We start from the raw sequence: 20,335 nt of genomic DNA on the forward strand, positions 1-20,335 counted from the left end.
GCACGCCCAAAACCGCTGTCATTACAGGATCCAAACACATGGGGAGCTCTAGCCTGATGCATCACACTCACGCTTCATGAAAGAAAGTTGGCAGTTTAAATTGTCATTAAAAAAATAAATTGGCCTTGATTTTTTTGGCAGGAAGACACGCCTGCTCAACTGACTTAAGATCATTTTCAAAGAACAAAAAGTCACAGTTTAATTCGTCTTACGCCCAATATCACAGAAGTAAATGACTTTGAGAAAATCTCAAGTTATTATTCCCTCAGTCATTTTCGTCAAAATACACCATGTACAGGCAGTGTGAAAATTATATGTTATATTCTACATATCGTTTTAAACAATGCTACTTTATATGCCGATTTGAAGAATGGATTCGACTGAGCAAGGCAATACATTAAGTCATGATATACTCAACACATATCTTTTCTGATAACCAAGTCCACGTAAAATGGCCATTATTTTGAATGGAATTTGGCGCTGCGGGACCGAGTCCTGAGGTCCCCCACCCGTTGTTTTCAGTTCTGCCACACTGTGTAGTAAGCGGTGGAGAGTGCAGCTGAAGAAGTCCGAATATTATTGCACTTTGGTGTATGTAATTAAATTGCTTTCAAATAGCTCTAGCTATTTCTTAACACGCAGAGTTACCACAACTCTTACTACTTCACCTGTGCGTATTATGTAGACACCTCGGGTATGAAGCGAGCTAGTTTTAAACGCTAGCATGCTGGCTAGCTTGCTAGCATGTTAGCTATAGCTGCCTAGCCATCTACAACATTCATGTTTGCACCTTCTTCTCCTCCAGTGAGCTAGGTATGTCGATATGGCACATAGGAAAGAAGGTGAGCCTTATCATTGTCGCCTACAACATCAAAACTCTCGTTGTGTTGTTTGTTCCTAGCTAGCTAACGTGGCTATCCGACTAAGTCTCGCGTAGGTTACAAGCTATGTTGTAAACAAATGCACGTGCACTATGGTCAAAGAATCGCTATCTTAAGTTTTTTCCCACATCGTGTTCTGTTACCTTGTCCAATGCAAAGCCATTGTAATTCGTCATAAGCAGGTTACGTTGACCGTGTATAAACGTATCTGTCTTTCACTAAGAACCTGTAAAACTTAGTTGTGATTTTTGAAAGCTTGACTATTCTTTGTAGAGTTGTATTGCTAAATACTAACATTTAAATGAGTCGCTGGGCATTTTGCCTGTCGTCGGGGTGCAGTGTAGTGCTTTTACTATTGGTATAGTAGTATAATGCCAACAACATACACTTAATCCATAAGGCAGCATATCTTCTGTTGGTTGGCCTAAACATATGGGGTTGATAACTTGCCATGCTTCATTGAATTGCATTGCTAAACTGATTTTAGCATGAAGGACATGTTTTAGGGGCCCTACAATGCCAATGCATCTGATTAACACATAGTTAACGCATAGTTGTTGTTTTTTTTGTCTTGTGTCATCTAGTATTTCAGTCAAAAGTATTCCAGAGGCTTTACCCTGCAGGTCCCAAATTGGAGAAGGAAGCCAGCCCACCACGCATGGTAGAGGCTGTAGCCAAGAAAACCTTTGTGAAAAGAAAAGCCTCTCAAGAGTACACTGTTGCTGGTAAGATCAGAAACCTGCTGCTTACAAACGTTTTAAAGAATACTTCTTTTTTGACTTTTTGCCTTTGATCCTCGTCCCTCTTTTCAAAAAAGCATACATTGACATACCGACACACCATACATACAGAATTGCTGGCACCCTCCTACTTTTAACATAGGGTTTACTACCTTTCTTTATTTTCCACATCTGTCTCAGGAAATGCAGGGCAGATGCAGAGTACAGCCAATCCCTGCAGGCGGATGTACACAGTCCTACCTCCTCCCGCAGACTACAAGACACATGCTGAGAAATCTGTCACACTCCCCCAACTAGACAGCATAAATAGTGCCAAGGACCCAGCTGGTAAGTCGACCATAATCTTACATTTATGGACCTGCGCCATGCACCATAAAGCTTGGCGAGATTTAAGGCATGGGGGTTTCTCCAGGTTGGCTCTCCCAAGTATTGAAGTCACTCTTTCTGATTGTCTCCGCCACTCTAGTTAAGGGAAACAGACAGTGATAATCAATTGTGTTCCTGAACTGAGGCAAACTTGAATGCAGCTCAGATGGTGTTTGAGCCTGGCCAATATTTTTTCACTTTGAACACTCTATTAAATGTGTTGTTTTTCAAAGTGCGTATATCACAGCAAGAAGATACTTAGCCCTTGTTGATGCCATCTTTGATGCTGAATTGTGAGCCGATGTTAATGCCAAGTTGAAATGTTCTTGACCTGTGACGAGTAGGGATGGCTGTCCATTTGATACAAGGATAAGTTACATGCTTCGCAGTTGATATGCATCCTTTAAAGACTGTTTATTTTCATGAACCAGTGATAAACCCAGGCTGTAATGAAATCCCTGTCATTACATGAGCATCTTCATGTAGGTCTGCCTTAATACAGATCCCATCCACCTGACAGGCTTCTGCTTTACCTCAGTGAAATAAAAGAGATTTGTAAGCTCAGACAGTGCAGCATCCAGAGATACTCACTAGAATAAATGATGAGGTTAAGTTTGATTAATTGCACTCAACAGCCTAACAGAAATTAATTGAACACGTTTTAGATTTAGTGGGCAGCGAGCCTTGATGGAAATTGCAATCCAGAATCCTGTTTAAGGTCAAATTGAGTTGGACTTTACAAAGGTTTCTTGATAATAAAGCAATCAATATAATATCATAGAAACACTAAAATAAGAACTTTTTGATGTGATATAGTAATGAGCAATGTGTTCAGAGTGAATAAGAAAGCTTAATTTCATTCCCCAGAAGAGTTTCCTACACTGTGTTGACACCTTTTCACTGCAGTCTTTACTCACAATATTACATAGTAAGATATGGATATAGAACTAATTTAAAAGCATCTTGCATATTGATGTGCTCATGTAGGCTTCATCTAGTTCAGGGAATATTTCCAGAACTAAATCTCTGATCCATAATTTTTTTTTCAGCTGCTTCTGTGTTACTGCACTTGTATTACTGCACACCTCAGTTCCTTGTTGCATGGATTCTACACGATGTTGGAAACATCCCTCTGAGACTTTGCTCCATGTTGACATGATTACATCACAGTATTTCTGCAGATTTGTCTGCTGCACATATATGCTGAACATATCCTGTTCTACCACATCCAAAAGGTGTTCTATTGGTTTCAGATTTGGAGGCCGGGGAGGTCACTGAAGTTCACTGAACTCATTGTCGTGTTAATGAAACCAGTTTGAGATGACTTTTGATTTATGACATGGTGCATTATCATGCTGGAAGTAGACATTAGAAGGTGGGTAAATTGTGGCCACAAACTCAGATAGACCTGACCCACCATGTGCCTCAGCAGAAATCCAGATTCACCATACCAGACTACATTTTTTCAGTCTTCAAATGTTCCGTTTTGGTGAGCCTCAATCTTGGACATGTCGTACATTCTGAGATGCTTTTCTGGTCACCACAGTTATAAAAGTGGTTTTCCCGAGTTACTGTAGCCTTTCTGTCACCTCCAACCAGTCTGTCCATTCCCTTCTGTCCTCTCTCATTAACAAGGTGTTTCTGTCCATAGAACTGCTGCTCACTGGATGTTTTTTGTTTTTGGCTCCATTCTGGGTAAATACTCTAGAGACTGTTGTTTGTGAAAATCCCAGGAGTTCAGCATTTTCAGAAATACTCAAAGGAGCCCATCTGGCACCAACAATCATGTCACGGTCAAAGTCACTGAGATCACACACACACACACACACACACACACACACACACACCCCCATTCTGATGTTTGATGTGAACTTTACCTGAAGGTCCTGACCTGTATCTGCATGCTTTTATGCATTGCACTGCTGCCACGTGATTGGTTGATTGCATAATTAAATGAATAAGCAGGTGTAAAGGTGATTCTTGTAATGCACTCTGCATGAGCATTCAGTGCATTCAGAAGCAACATATTGAGGTGAGACCCCATGTTTCATTCACTACCAATAAAGGACAGAACTAATAAAAGTCATCATGATGTTCTGTAAAAGATGTGACTCAGCTGAGCTGACCAGATGGTAGCAAGACTGTCTACCACATGAGGAACAAAATGATAGCAAGTTCAAGTTCTCTTTCACATTTTGCTAAATTGGTGCTCATATAGACACATGATGACGTAAAGGACTTTAGTTGTTATCACTCCAGTCCTTGTTTGACTAAAATGAGCTGTGACTCCTTTGGAATCTTTTTGTTACTATTGTGGTCAGTGTGTTGCTGCTTTCTCAGCTGCATTATGTTCCGACTGTCAGCCAGTCAGGTGCCTACTATTGTGAACAGGTGACTAACAATTAGATGGGTGCTGGTTTCTTTGACCTTATAGTACTCCTTGCGTTGATAAGTAGGGGAGTTGGAGAGGGAGCTGCTCAGCCAATAAGAGTCCTGTCTCTGCACGGGCTCACATTAAAGCTGTAGTCAGTCCTGGTTAAGTTTAAAGTTATGCATAGTGTTAAGATATTATATAAAAGTGATTTAACAGTGTGAGAAAAACTTTTACCTGAGAGTAAACTGCCAAACAAATCAAACCGCAGAGCTAAAACAGAACTGCAGGAGCCCTAATGATGATTTCCACAGGGTAGGAGGAATGTGGTAATGTTGTGTGTGCGCATTTATGCGCATTGAGAAGCTGCTGCATAACATGAGCAATCGGCTCCTTTTTTATTTTTTCATCTTTCATCAGACATAGTGCTGAAATCAAAATAAAGGAAAATTTACAAGCACTATGAGAGATGTAAATTTCATTATACATGATCATTGCAGAATAAATTAAAGACTGAATAGAGGGTTTTGTTTGCTATTCTGTCAAGAGGCACCACATAATACCTCACATACAGTATACTGATTCTACTGTACTTGTATTCACTGCCTGCAGTCTTAGGTTTGTTCCATGTAAATCCACAAATCAGCAGGTTTTTTTTCCAATCAGAGGCCACATGAGCTGATTTCATGATTAAAATGCAATCAGTGAAAAGGACCGAGTATCTAATTAGTGGAATCAGCTGGTGCAGTGATTGGCTGAGGGAAACATGCAGTCTCTTAGCTCTCGATGCCACATTATTGGACACTACTGGAACTCAAACCCCCTAATGGTTTGATTGCAGATGCCCCCCAGCCAAATCTGTTCCTTTAACAATTTGAACACAGTAAACTGCCATTTGTTCATTTCTGATTCAGGCCCATCACGAATAGAGATGCATAGTGGAGACTGTAATGGATTAAGTTTAACAATGTTTTTGAAGCTAATCAAGAGCTAACAATCTTGTTGCCCACAGAAGAGAGCGTCCATGAGAGCAATGAAGAGCTAGACCAAGATGAAGTGCAAGAAGAGCAGAAAAGAAAAAGGAGAACAAGGAAAAGGAAAAAAACTCCTCATCAGGAATCTGGGCAAGGTGATGCAGCTGCAGGGAGTGAGTCCAGCACAGGTCAGAGTCAGACGGCCGGGCATGAGGGAGGAGAGCACATCAGCAGGAACAAGAAGAGGAAGCTGAAGAAGAAACGACACAAAGAGAAGCTGCTCTCCATGGGCGCCGTGCCCCGAGCTGCTGCCCTGGAGTTCACGTACCAAAAGGATGGGGAAGATGAGGAAGCGGAAGAGGAGGATGATGAGAGGAGAGCTGCTGAAGTGTCAGACTTTCTCAGGACAACACTGGAAATCTATATGTCAGATTGTAAGTAACTTTTTAATGTAACTGTTTTGCCTTTTTGGATCACAGGTTTTTGCTCTCTGTGCTAAATCTTCTAGTCATTACTAAAGCTAGTGCTGCAATATTCCTCATTCAGTGTTAATATTTGGAAAATGAACACCCTGACATAACAAATTTGATTTGGATTCATTTTGGGAGTTACTATGCTCAAAGCTGGTGCCATTCATAGATGTAGTTTATAAACATATAATTAAATGCTGTCAAAAGCTGAAGGCATGTTAATCAAAACAAATGCCCAGAATTTATTGCACATCTGTGCCTTTTTTGAGACATGATGTGACATGAACTTCACAGAAGCGCAGTTAAAAACATAGCATCAGTAATTTGCTGAAAGTATAATGGCTAAAATTGCAGTGTTATATAAATGTACTGGATGTGCCTGAACAGCTTTTAGCTGTCAGGCATATCCATATGTGTGTGCTGAAACCCACCCAAGGAAACCAAAGTAAGAAAGCTCACTATGACAAAAGTCACAACATTGTAAAAGTTACAAAATAAATTATGTTTAATAAAAGGGGATTATTTGCAGCAGACTGACAATACAAAATCCAGCCTACGGAAAGCAATTGCTCTCTTCGGTCACTGAGCTTTTAATCAAAGTTTTTAACTCGCCAAGAGAAAAAGTTCATTAAGATGCAGGCAGTGTGTTCTGGAGATTAGGCTCTGACCAGTGTGCAAAACAAGAGAAAGCTGCTCAGTCCTTGGTACCTGGTTGAGCAGCCTTGTAAATAAGCGAGACTAATAATGAATTGTGAGACTGCACATATAGTGATTCACACAATTTGTGAATGACAAAATATACGAGTGACGGTTTTCCCATTTTGATGACACAGGGTCTAGACAGTGTAGCGTAAGCAACAAGATATAAAATAATGTGTTGAACAACTGTTGCTGTGTATGGCGTTAAAGGCTCATTGCTTGTTTTGACAGCTTGAGTTGACAAAACACTCCTCTAATATTAAACATACTAAATAATGATGTTGATGCTTTTAATTAACCCATCACCCTTCTCCTCGTCTGTACTCCCAACAGCCTCTCCGCGCGTAGACAACCCTCCTCTCCTGTCTGGCACAGTGGATGACCTTCTGAGCCACGTATCCAGTGGATGTAAGCCTAACTCTGTCCTGAAGCAGCTCTACAGTCTCAAGGCCTATGTTCAACGGAAAGAGACAGAGAAACTGGAAAAGGCACTGAAAGAGCTCTATAACAGCTCCTGTATGTCTGCAGGTCAGTGCATGGATCAGTCAAAACATTTAAATTGTATTTTCCAAGAAGAGCAAGAGGTTAGGGAGGAAAGCGAAATGGTGAGAGCCCTACTGATGAGAGCCTGACTTGTATTTAATGCTGCTTCAGCATTCATCCCTGGCCTCCTCTTGCAAGGATCTGCCCCAGGCATTTCACTGACCTGTCCCTGCAGGTTAACACTTGCCTCTGTGTGTGTGTGCTTGCCTCCCATTCTGTACACCCTTGCATTGATATTTATTGCTCACCTGTACGTACCTGCCCTTGATTTGCAACACTAGGGCTTTTCTTGTCCATATTACATCTCTCATGCCGATGACCTCCACCGTGAGTTAACTAACATGTTTCAACTTGTTCATGTTGCCTTAACTCTGTCAACACCCAAAACGTGTGTGTGTGTGTGTGTGTGTGTGTGTGTGTGTGCGTGCGTGCGTGCGTGCGTGCGTGCGTGCCTGTGTGTGCGCACGCTATCTGGCTGCATAATAGGATCAGCAGGGACTTTGCTGCTGTCACACGCACAAGTTTATGTGTGTGTGAGAACAAGAGTGAGACAGACCAGCAAGGAGATTGAGGCTACTGCCATATCAGTGGTCACAAAGTGACGCCTGTCTCTGCCTGTCTCTGTCGCCAAGACGACACCGTGTAAAAACCAGTTTGCTATCTTGCAAACAGCACCCACAATAGAGCCGGCCTTAGTTGTGCCTATCCCCTCTATGCACCTGCTCCACAGCTGCCTGCAAGCTTTTCTGCCCCCCTCCCTCCCCACCCACCTCACACTGTATGAGTCATGCTACAATTCACTGTCTTTAAATGATGCTGTTTTTAAATGCAACTCTGCCAGCAGATTGTATCAGAACAGAAAAACAGTCATTTGAAGAATTCCTTGTGAATGGACCTTTTGTTTTAAGATTTCTTGATGTATTTGAGACATTTATGAAAAGTTAACATCCACCTTGTAAAATCAGCATTCTGTATTTTAATTTAACCCACATCCACTGCAATGCAGGAGCTAATCCATGTGCTCGTGGAGAGGAGTGCTTTAAAGGGGCCTTCCAGCGAGTTCACTAAAGCTCCTCACTCTATCTACCCTTGCAGTGGCAATCAGTTGACTGCAGGAGCAGCTCTGAAGCACATTTCCTTTGAGGGTATTTTACTGCACCCTGGAGATCCTCTCATGAATGATATTGGCTTGCCTGCTCCCCTTTACACTGTCCATCTTATGTTCTGCACAGACTAAATTGAATTCAAATTTTTGAGGATAAGTAAAAGAAATATTCAGCCGTGGATGGGAGACAGATGTTCGAGGTTGAATGGCTACATGCATAGAGTCAGGAAGTAGATTTGCACTGTGGCAGGAGATTTTGATTTCTTATGCTGAAAATACAACAGCAAATAAGTCTCTTTGGTGAAAACCCTGACTGCTCCTGTGGTATTGTGTTGTCAGCAGTCTTAGCTGTAACTGAAATGTTTTCTTCTGTCTCTCTGTGTTTTAGGGGAAGCCGCTGCAGTTGTTTCACTGTTCCAATACTGGATCACAGACATTCTTCCCATGCAGAGAGACGAGAACACAGGGCTCTCTACAACACACCCAAGAGACTGTCAGTCACGCTGAGATAGAGAGACTACTGAAGGATTATTTCTACCACTGGATATTGAAATTTTCTTCCTATATTTTGCATTGCAAAATGTTGGACTTAACATGATAGTGTATAAAATATTTTTTATTAAATATTTTTGCCTTTGGGTAATCCATTTTCATGCCTTTATATTGTACAAGAAAAAAACAAGGCCAGTTAATCCTGATCTTTGCAAATCCTTCCACCCACCATGAGTAAGCTTGAAGTTGTCATTATCAGCCAAGCTGTTACTTACCTCCCTGTTTGTTCGAGTTGTTTTTCATGTAGCTCAAATTAATCGAACATTTAATTGGTGTTAACATCGCACTTGTCCTCCTCATCTAACCCTCTAATTGCTATAGAAGTAAATGTCAGCTCTGCCAGAGCTCCAGTATTCTTTGCAGATGTTATGACATTTAAACCCAGCCGGTTAACCTAATGGCATCTCAATTATCTACAGTACACTCCCCGCGAATCAATTTATGACCACGTTACTATTACATGTGTCTTTTCAAATTTGGTATTTCCCCTAACTGCATTAGATTAATTGATAGTCTTCGGGGAGGTAATAGTGATGACACCAATGGTGTCTCAGCAGATATTCATTACTGGGCTGAATGATAAAGAACAATAAATAGTCCCCTTGCATTATTCCCACCAAACTCTAGTTGCTGTTATCTAACTGGACGCTCAATATAGCAACACAGTGTGTTGTTGATGGATCTTGGGATACAGTACCACCCAGGGAGTCAGTAGCTTAACCTTCTGCATCACCATACCTGTCTACAGCTCAGGTAATCTATTCTAATACATTTACCCATAGCTGAAAGCCAGGGGGTGAGTTCAGGAAAAGGGCAGAGAATTATCCTGGCTGGACAGTGCCATTGTGATGACCTGTGTGAGAGCTGTCTGCCACGCACCAGCTTCAGAGGGGCTGCTGTCTTTGTCAGAACCGGGATGCACCAGTAGAAAACCAGCAGGTTTCGATTGTGCACTGTAACACGCATCTCGGAGAGCGTTTGTGTCATATTATATGGTGAACAATTAGCATGGGGTCAGCCATCTGTGGCCTCCATTCATGGATGGATGCACCAGGTGCTGTGTCTGATGGAAGTTCATGGGCTCATTCTGCAGACATTAGCCAGAGGAGACAATAAGGGCAAAGACCACATTGCCTGTTATGCTTATGTAACATAGTATTGAGTTCATCCTTTGTAGTTTAAGCTCTTGGTCACTTTGATCCAGACTGAAATATCTCAATGACTAATCAGTGGATTGCTATAAAATTTGGCACAGATATCCAAGATGCCCAGGGCTTGAATCCTAATGAATACGGCAATCCTTTGATATTTCCTCTAGCATCATCAGTAGGTGATCCAGTGAAATATCTGAACCTCTACTGAATGGATTGGCACAAAATTTGGCACAGACAGTCATGGTTCCAATGGAGTGGCTTTTCCTCTAGCGCCACAATGATGTTCACGTGTAGTTTTGAGGGGAAATGTCTCAATAACTGTTGGATAGATTTCCCTTACATTTGGTAAAGACATTCATGTCTCCATCAGGATGAATTGTTATAACTTTGGTTATCCCTTAAATCAGATGTAATTGGTATTTCTATAATAGCTCACATTCTCACAGCTCTCATAACATTGTTTTTGGCCACAGCAGGCAGCTAAAGAAATCCATTATAATTTGCCTCCACACAGAAAGGCAGAGGAGCATTTAGCTACTAAGAGACTAAACACAAAGTAAAATGTAGAGTGCCTAATGGATTTACATAGACCAGAAACTCCAAATGATTGCTAAAGTTGCTTACTAGCTTAAAAGGAGATGTCAATGTTGTATTCACAGCTAGTTTCCTTTGCCCCCAAAATGGCCAAAAGTTACTGCAGGTTTAACTTTTCATGCACAGTGAGGTCCAAATTTGAATCTGTCCAATCATATGGTTTATAATTATATTCCCATTTACCTCAGCTTTGCTTTATGCTTACTTCTAATTAGCAAATGTAAATATTATAGGCCTACCTGCAGAATGTCATAATATTAGTATCGTCGTGAGCATGTTAGCGGTGTCACATTAGCAGTTAGCTCAAGGCACCACTGCGCTGCTAGCATGAGGAATCCAAATATGTTCGTTTTATTTGCCTGTTTTACATTTTCCAGCATTGATTAGTGGGTTTTTTTTCTCCTGTATGCCTTAAAAGCTGTGTGGTTTCTTTTGCCAAACCCACCAGGCATCACAAGTCTCAGTGGCATCATATCGACTTTGCGGCATTATTGCCAGGGTTTGAGATTATTCATGGATGCATGAGTTGGGAGGCAGAATCGGGTCCTATTACCGGAGATGAGGAGAAGGTCATTGTTGGCTGCTCTCGCTGCAGAGAATTCCACTCGTCCAGCAAGAGAGACGTTATCAGCACAGCTACCTCATTATAAGACCTCCCTCTAAGCTCAGGACCCTGAGGCCAGGAAGGATATTAAAGCTTACAGAAATTTGCTGACATGGCAGGAGAAGCCATTCTCAGCATCAACAGGAAAACATCCAAATCAGCCCACATGGCGGATTCTAGTGGTTCTGGCTTCAGATGACTTGGGCTTTTTGTATAAGGCTATTAAAGGAGTTGCTGAAGTCAGAAATCATTTACACTTGATGCTAATGTGCTTTACCTCTACCAAGTAAAGTCAACAAGTTTTCATTCATCACTTTCCACTTGGTTTTGGCGTTTCACTCAGTTACACTGAGCAGAAACTAAAATATTAAAAATGTCTGTATGCACAGTGTTATCTGCGCCTTATGCTCCTTTTATATATTGATAATCATCAAATGGATTAGAGATTAGAAAAATACTTTACGTTTAATACAATGAACTGTGTTCCACTGTTATGCAATACATCAGACAAAACTATGCATATGATGACTAGGTGTATTTTATTTATTTTTAATTCCAGTTATTAAGTTCAACAACAGAATTTTGTAAAACAATTATACAGCATGATTATATAATTTCATTATGACACCACTTTCACTTTAATATTCAAATGTCACCCAGTCCTACGCTTGATTCAACCTGCCTTCTGTTTAGACTGACTTCTTTGTCCCCGTGTGCCAGCTCCTGTAATCCCCTTAGACGCACCACCTGCAGACTGCCTGTTATGTAAAGACAGGGCGTTATAAGGGCTGGCCAGACTGTCCTGCATCAGATAGCTGTGCACAGGTTGAAGAGTCACACACATACACCCGGACGGACCCTCTGTCGGTGGGTTTCCCGTCCTGGGAGTCCAGGGAGAGGAGCTTCAGAGAAAGATATTCAGCTGTTATCCGGCCTTTGATTCATCCCTGATCTAACAGGAAGGCCAGCGTGGAACGCTCCAAAATGATTTTCAGACTCCCAAGACTGACTCCAGGCTACATCAGGCTGCTGCAGGTGAGTGTGAACAGTTGTGAAAATTTAACATTCAAAAAATAAGGAGGTTCTGGTTTGGATGTTTGAATGCTAATTTATTATAAAGGTGTATAACTTTTAATGTCAAGTAGTAACTGTAACCACCCGCTGCGTATTTTCATGTGCTGGGATTTTTTTTTACTCTCAGATGCAGAGTGACACTAAAGCTGTCTGCAAGGCGGGTATCAGGGGCTTAAAGTGCTGAGTCGTTAGAAGTTGCCTGCAGTGGATTGAACTTTATTGCAGTTTATCTGCACCAGACAGTTTGTTTTGATTTTAAGATCTTTAAAATAAAAGTGCAGAAAGCCCTCTTAATGTCTTGGGTTTGAAGTGTAGGTTGCATGGTGCTTGACATGCTCTGTCTTTACTGGTCCTTGAGGAGTAGAAAAAAGTGGCAGATGAAATAACTTGATGGTTCGGAGTGCAGCCGTTGATGTAATGAATATTTGCAAGGTATCGGATTTATGGGTAAGTACAGTTTTATAGGCTGAGATAGCATACAGCATACAGCCATTTTTTTTCAGTCAAGCGTCTCAACAGATTCCATAGTGACAAGATGATGAAATACAGTACCAGGATATTATACTAAACATGTCATCCAGGCTACTGTTTCTGTGATTGTAGGATGCATTTTGTTTTAGCTCACAAAACATAATGACTTTTTTTTTTTTGTGTTGTTTACCAGAAACAGTGGAGAAATCCAAGCCTACAACAGTCCATTGCATTGTAAATGGAAATGGGAACTGAGTGAGTGAGCCACAGGAATGGCTTCTTAACTGCCTGTGACACAACTCCATTAGAAACTATGAAGTTTCTATTATTTGCTCCTCTCTGCTCTTTATAATTGTCAAGGGTCCGTGGAGGAAATTACCCATGTTGCAAAATAGACAAGCTTTTTGTTTGTCAGAAGAGACAGACTGCGATTTGCTAAATGAGAGAAGATGGGTTTTTAATCTCTCGGGCATTGGTGGGAGGGTTGGATGAGGTGGGGGATGAGGTGAGCACATTATGGCTCACTCATTTGATGCAGACGATTGTTTGGAAAAATGGGCTTCAAAGCATGTTGTCTTCCTCTCCTGTGGGCTTTCGAACTAAAACAGAACATTAACAAATCATAACTCTGGTCATTCTCTGCAATGATATCGTGTTATTTCTGGATCGCTTTGACAATTTGTCTTTCATGCGAAAATCCAACACTCACCTGATCACGTTTCACTTTCCACTTTTCTCTTCTTTCAGACCCAGGCCTACCATAATGTGTCTGTGACGCCGCCAGCTGAGAAGACCATGCCTGGTATGGCGGTGCTGCTGGGGGCTGTGGGGATCGGCATGTGCGGCTACAGCTCCAGGCAGTTGGCCCTCTACCATCGGCCCTCTGCCCGTGTGCTGCAGTGGGTTGGCACACACACTGATGCCAGCATGGCGGGCACTGCGGCCCACAGGACCCCCCTCCTGGATGTAACTCGTCGGGCCAATGCCTGCCAGGAGATCCCACCTCCCTCCTTTGTCGGCGAGAAAGTTCCCTTAAAGTAACCTGTGAATTATGTTGGCTGGCCCACATAATTGGTTGAGTTCCAGTAACTACACTTTTGCACATCTACGATTGTAGCTATGCTGGCCCATTGCACCAATGTGGCCCATGTGCTCTCTAAAGATGTGCTAGTGTGGAGTTCTGGCTGAACCTGTATGTTGGCAGGAAGTTCAGAGTGATATCTTATAGTAATATAGTGCAACACATACAAAAATTGTTTAAATTACACTGGATTGCATCAATTAGTCACTAATATTAGAGTCTTAAATGCGCTGAGAGGACACTAGGCAATGTGAATGATTGGATGAGTACGTAATGATGCTGGAACTTCCCAAAGACTGTTGCTGAATGTAGCTTGAATGAGCTAACATCTTTAATTTGGAGACATTGTCTGTCTTTTTGAGGCCTGCCGTAATAAGGGACTGACGCTTGGCAGTGCCCCTCTGCACACAGATGGTTGGCAACCCTCTCTCTGTGCCCCACTCACACACACTCCCTCCCACCCCAACCTTCCCCAGGCAGACAGCCATGTGTAAGTGCTTGAGCATCCCATCCCTGTCCATGACTTCAATTGATTTCCTCTGAGGAGGAGCAGGTGCCATCCATCAAGAAGCCTGGGCATTTTGCTGGCGCGGTCTGGCATCGGCTGTCAATCAGGAGACAGCCGTGGAAGGCGCAGGTTGTGGCTGAATCAGTGACTTCGTGTTTTCAGAAAAGTTACATTCTCTAAGAGTTCAGTCAGGGTGGTGGAAAAATAGCTGGGAGAGTGGCTGGACAGTTTTGTTAATAGAATACATATCTTAAAGTTTGTGTAACATTTGATATCAAGACGCGAGTCATGTAAACAGCACTTGAACTAATACGCTTTACTGGATTATGAATCCTAATTTACCTGGCTGAGACGTTGCATGTGGCGGGTGGGCAAGGTAGAATGGTGATTCCTCCTGGATAAACCGGTGTCCTCGGTGGGGATTAACCCAGGTAGAAAATCACTCCTGGCACACACACTCATTAATCTAATCTGGTATTAGACAGGCAAGGACCCATGAGAGGCAGACTGTTCCTGTGCATCCCAACTTTGTACCATTCCCCCTGCGGTGTCCACCATTTGTCCTACTGTCATACGTGGATTTATAGATTATGGGATTGGGAATGGGTGTTTCCATTTGGCAGTTAAAAGGGATTTAAGCTTCGGCGAGACACTGAGCGTGGTTGAGAATGTGTGCCGTGCCTTATAGATCGCACAGGGTCATACCGTCTTTAAATTTACTGCCTCTAATGCTGAGTATGGATATGTAGAAATCTATCGAATCTGATATGATGGTGTTACAAGTCGTAAAAGGGAGAGTTTTATTTCTCCATAAACAAGAAGACAGGAGGAGGAGGTTTTACTAGTATTCTGGAAAGTTGTGAAAAATGAGGATGTGTGTGTTTCATCACTTAGAGGTCAGCCAGACCTTGTAATCCATTTTTTCAGAGCTGAAGAGCCATCCTTGTCTGTCTGCCAAATTGGACCAGCGACTAGTTGTGGCAGCCTGGGAGGTTTTAGAGCCCCAGTAGTGACAATCGAGAACGCTAGTGCAGTAGGTCACCAACAAAATTGTCATAATCCACTCAGCAGAGGGAGCTAATGGCTCCAACTGGCATCAGACACTGAACAATTGGTCACCTTACTCTGGACAGTGACTGACACCCATAAATAATTTCGCAATGGGATTGTGATGGTATCAAAACAACACGATACTCATACTGGGTGTTCATACACCTGAGTGAAAAGTAGAGGGTATATTTGGACTTTTAAAACTTTCCTTCCGGCAACAACAGATTCGGGAACATGTATGATTCGCCATGGTCTTCACCTGCTCTAAAATCCAAGTCTGAAAGTATTTGACATGCTGTGCACTTTATAATCATGTTCAAGCAATGCACTCCCATGAGTGTGAAATCAATGTGGGTAGGGGTTGGAGGTTGTGTGATGCACCTGGCTGGTTTTGATGGATTCTCTCTACACTGCAGTGGTGCACAGTGAGCACAGAGCACTGTGCAAACCTATTGATCTCAGTCAGAGAGCGAGGGAGAACTTGTCTCCATACTGCAGCAAACTTCCTGTTTCACTCAGCATTGTACAGTTTATGAGGGAGAACTGCTAAGACAGTGCACCGACAAAAGGAATATCTGAAAACATGTTTTCTGTTGGAATAAAACACAGTATTCCTCTGTCTGCTGTGAGTTTCATGCATCAGTGCTCATCCATTACAATCCATAAAGGTCTACAAACTGGAGTTCAGCTGTGTCCATTAGAGGAGAGATTTGCTGTGTTAGCAAAATAATTGTTATTTGATGACAAGATGTTAGAGGACTCTTATGAAATAAAAGCATTTGGCAAACATGCTGCTCTACTGTTGCACTTTAGTCACACCTGTGGGTCTCCTTGTTTCTGTACAGTGCTATGCGATGAAGTTGTTATTTTTGTACCAAAAAATAAATATGTTTGTAGTCAAAGTGCAATTTATGCTCTTTTAGACAGCAGCTGTCTACAATGATGGAAAACTTACAAATAGCCCTTTTAAAGATATGGTCAAGTAAACAAATTGGGGGTCATTGACATTCACATCCACAGTATCCTTTAGAGCATTTTTGTGGTTTTTGTGGTCTTGGTTAAAAACTCAGAAGAAGGGTTGACGTTAATCCATACTAGATCTGAAAAATGTCTTAAGGCCCTGAAAAGACCAGTGACCTTCCCACCATTTACAAATCTGCAGATACAGGATTCATCAATGGATATTTTTCATCTCAGAAAGATAACATTAAACAATGAACTCAAAAATGTTGATGTTTATCCAAAAATACATGTGCAAATACTAATATTGATGCTGTAGATTTCATAAAATAGGCAATATAAATATCTTATTTTCATAAACTTGGACAGGCTTTGCAGCATTGCAGCACTGCAGCATTGCAAATCCAAAATAGCCAGTGGGCAACAGAGATTGGGTAATCATAGGAAATGCATTTTTATTTCAAACATGACAGTCAGATTGCTTAAATTAACCTGCAATGGAGCCACAATAAAAGGTCACTAAGAGCCTTAGTAAACAGCAGATAAGGGGTTAAGCTATATTAACTCTTTGTCTTTTTTATCCCGTGTAACCTTTCAATAATTGGACAAATCAAATCAAAGAGTTGCATTATTGGTAAAAAAAAACTATTCAGACAAATTGTCGAATTTATGAGCATACACACATCGCCCTTGTTTAATGCTTTCACAGTGTGTAGATGTTGCACTGGAACAGCATCATCATAATCCAGTGATGTGGGAGCCACATAAGCACTTAGTAGGGAGGTTTGAATTAAATGTATCCGGTAGCCGTTGGTATAAAAACAGTGTTTCAGCCTGGAGCTGTCTGGTACAGTAGGTCAGTGGGTCATCTGTGAGAGTCTGCTTCATAATAAGTCAAGAGGTAAGGGAAGAGGGCCACCACTTCCCCAGAGGCAACAGGTCTTTCCTAACACAGCCTAACGGTGCCCTCCAGTGGACACATCCAGCGCCCACCAGTCCCATCGCTCATCGTCGTTGTGTTTTTTTTTCTTTTCTTCGCTCTTTGTTTTGTTGTGCGGATTAAAACCAGACTTTTTTTTTTCCACCTGCTTATGAACATTTATATTTTTTAGCCGTAAAATGTTGCGTGAGTTAAACTTTAGTCATAGGCAATGCAGTTGCATTTCTCCAGCGGCCATTCCCTCTCCTCAGTGAAGACACACCAGAGCAGTGAGTGCGCTTGGTTGCTCAGCGCTGGAGGAAGCAAAGCGTGGAGAAGAACAGTTCACCAAACTCAGAGCGAAAGAGTTGGGATTTATTTGTCTGCTTTCAGCGGTTTGTATCCACTTCTCTTTTTTCTTTTCTTTTTTTTTTATTGCGCTTCAAATTAAAGCAAAGGGTTTTTAACAGTGGTCGAAAAGTGCTTTTAAGTTACGTAAACACGTTTTCAAACTTTAGGATGCGCATTTCCTTTAGGCTTCTATGTAAAGAAAAAAAGGTTTGATTGCGCGTTGTGCTGTGGAACAAAAATGATGTTACGTTCTTATCAAAAATATATTTTTTTTTACCAAATTTGTTTTGCCAACTTGGATTAGTTTTGTTGTTGGTTTTGTTTTCGATGGCGCGGAATATGCGGCTTCTGTGTTTGTTTTTGGCGCATTTCTCATGTGCACAGTTTATACTCCTTCAGATGCATTTTAACATGACATGCCAACACTTTGTGTGGCACATGTCACACCGGAGTGTCCTGCTTCTGCGGCTGATCTCACCCCTGTGGCTCAGCCTCTTTGTGTAAACACTCTGATTTTCTTAGCATTCAAATGAACAGCATGAGCTCCCTGTTCTTTTACTCAGTCCAGCAGGAACTTTTTTAGGGGAATCAAGGGTTGGTTCTGTTCAGAGCTGTAGTCACTGGATTATTTCTCAGCAGGATAGCAGTGCATAAGTGCATGACTTCATCCATCATCTTTCTGGATGTCCTGTGTGTGTGTGTGTGTGGGGTTGTGTGTGTTTGTGTGTGTGTGTGTGTGTGTGTGTGTGTGTCTTTGTGTGTGTAGGTCACCTCCACAGTGCCACTTTGGTGTGGGCTGAGTGAAAAAGCAACAAGCACCTGCAGGGCCGCGTCAGTGGCCCAAACCCCTTTACTGCAGTATGGGCAACTTTTCCAGCAAGGACGGCCATGGACTCACAGGTATGTCAGCACACACACACATGCACACACACTTATGAATTTCAAACTACTTTTTTAAACTCTCTGGTTCTGGTCGCTTCACTGTCTTCGAATCTTCTTTGCTCTGTGTGTGCATTCTGACATGGTTTACACATATTTGGCACTACATACAGACAGCTAGCAGTGTGTGTGTGTGTATGTGTGTGGGTGTGTTTTGACCTCATGCTTTGTGATTCTTTGAGAATAAAGCCAGCACACCTCAAGGCACTGATTCATGTAGTAGGAAGAGGATAGTGGAGGGAAAGAAAGAGGACAGATACAGGAGGAGAGAGAGCATACCACAATAGATCCCTTAAAAAAGAGAGGGTGGATGAGGGATAATCAGGAAATTCAAGGCAACAAAAGGAGAAGCAAGCGGAAAGAGTGTGTGTGTGTGTGTGTGTGTGTGTGTGTGTGTGTGTGTGTGTGTGTGTGTGTGTGTGTGTGTGCACTGAGCGGCAGGAGGAATCTTGGCAGCCCTCCTGCGTGTTGCTCAGTGAGTGGTCATTCTCCTCGCGTCCCTGTGTGATTTGTTCTGGCCCCGCCAGGCCAGCTGTGATGAATCGGCAGAATTCCCCGGCTCAGCACAAGGGCAGCGGATTAATCATAGGAAGCCTAATGCTATCTGACATACACACCCACACAAACCTGAATGGACACACACACTCTCTCATTCAGTCAATCTGCCACCCATGGTTGGACGAGCACATTAAGGTTTGGAATGAAGAAATAAGACGCAGGGGTGGCATGAGAAAGTTATTAGACAATCCTGTCATTCTTCTCCAGTGATTTGGCCTTACAGCAGGTGGTGCATAACTTTGCAAATGTTTGACTGCTGCTCTTACATCACTTAAGAAAAAAAAACATTCATTTTGCTAGCAGTGAGGCTTTTGTCCAAAGAAGGAAAAGGAGGAAAGAAAAGAAGGAGACACGATGCCCACTGGTTCCCATAGCTTCTGAAGTTATTATTAGTTGGGCAAGGAATGCTGAGTCAAAAGGTAAAAAATCACTTGTGTTATTGTTACTATGTCAAATTTGGAAATGTATTTGCGGCCCACTGCTGCAAATTTGTCTCTATAAAAGTCGTCCTGTCTGTGTGTGCGTGTTCCTGAATTGGCAGAATGAGTGTCGCGGCAAAATTGCGGATGAGCAGTCCGAGAGGAATGTCTCTATTAAAGCGTCTTCAGGGGCATGGCCTGGATGTCTGTGGGCCAATGAGGGCCTTGTTGATCTGGTCACCTCACTGAATAGTGTTTTCAGTTTAAACATGCCAGATTAGTGAACACTGTTTCCTGTTGTCGTTCTGTCCATGACTTAGTTGTCTGGTCATGTCTTTAAGTGTCTCTCGCAATTACTTAGAATCTTTGCAAAAAAAAAAAAAAAAAAAAGTTTTGTTTATTGTTTATTACTTCACTCGGATGTTTGAGTTTTATTGTGCAGAGTGATGAATGTGCAGAGTTTGACACTAGAAAGCTGTTTTCACTTTCATCTGCTCAAGAGGGGAAGTTTCTTTATGCTTACCTCAGATTCCAGTTAAAGATGAGCATGATTGTGTGACTTCTTACATAAGTGATGTGGAAACTTAAAACCTCAAGTGCACATACAGAGAAAATGGAGTTTTCAGTGAAGTAGGAGACATCTTGTATCCAGTAATCTTAAAACATGTCTTGAGGGGCTCTTTAAATATGTATACGCCATTCTTATCTTATCCGAATTTAATGTTTTTTTTTCTTTAGGGGCCCATGGGGAGAGTTTCCACACTCCTCCTGCTTCTCCACAAAGTGATGTGCCCGCTTTCATCCCTGGTGTGCCCCAGCTTCACCCTACCTCGCCTCAACCTTCCCTTGCAGCCCCAGTTTCACCTCCACCTCCAGTTCCAGTCATCACATCCATCGGGAAGAAGTCGCAGCCAAAACCCAGCACCCCCAGCACCCCCAGCACCCCCAGCAC

General features: G+C 42.2%; 1 protein-coding gene and 1 long non-coding RNA gene across 4 annotated transcripts; both read left to right on the plus strand.

The window, feature by feature from the left end:
- Positions 1-544: 544 nt before the first annotated feature.
- Positions 545-8,746, plus strand: erich1 (glutamate rich 1). Of its 3 annotated transcripts, none has more exons than XM_022751037.1 (6): positions 545-842; positions 1,466-1,606; positions 1,802-1,948; positions 5,371-5,766; positions 6,835-7,029; positions 8,538-8,746. In XM_022751037.1, exons 1-6 carry the CDS (start codon positions 824-826, stop codon positions 8,654-8,656), a joined length of 1,017 nt encoding a protein of 338 aa, XP_022606758.1. In that variant the 5' UTR covers positions 545-823; the 3' UTR covers positions 8,657-8,746. The 3 variants fall into 3 exon arrangements, with proteins under 3 accessions (XP_022606758.1, XP_022606759.1, XP_022606760.1); XM_022751038.1 differs by having other exon boundaries at positions 5,374-5,766; XM_022751039.1 differs by having other exon boundaries at positions 558-591.
- Positions 8,747-17,429: 8,683 nt separating this feature from the next.
- Positions 17,430-20,288, plus strand: LOC111226208. The gene is made up of 3 exons (XR_002665294.1): positions 17,430-17,511; positions 18,234-18,367; positions 20,122-20,288. It is a non-coding gene; the product is annotated as an uncharacterized LOC111226208 (long non-coding RNA).
- Positions 20,289-20,335: the final 47 nt, after the last annotated feature.

This window comes from Seriola dumerili, unplaced genomic scaffold (genome assembly GCF_002260705.1).
Source record: "Seriola dumerili isolate Sdu_G_001 unplaced genomic scaffold, Sdu_1.0 BDQW01000149.1, whole genome shotgun sequence".
Classification (NCBI taxonomy): domain Eukaryota; kingdom Metazoa; phylum Chordata; class Actinopteri; order Carangiformes; family Carangidae; genus Seriola; species Seriola dumerili.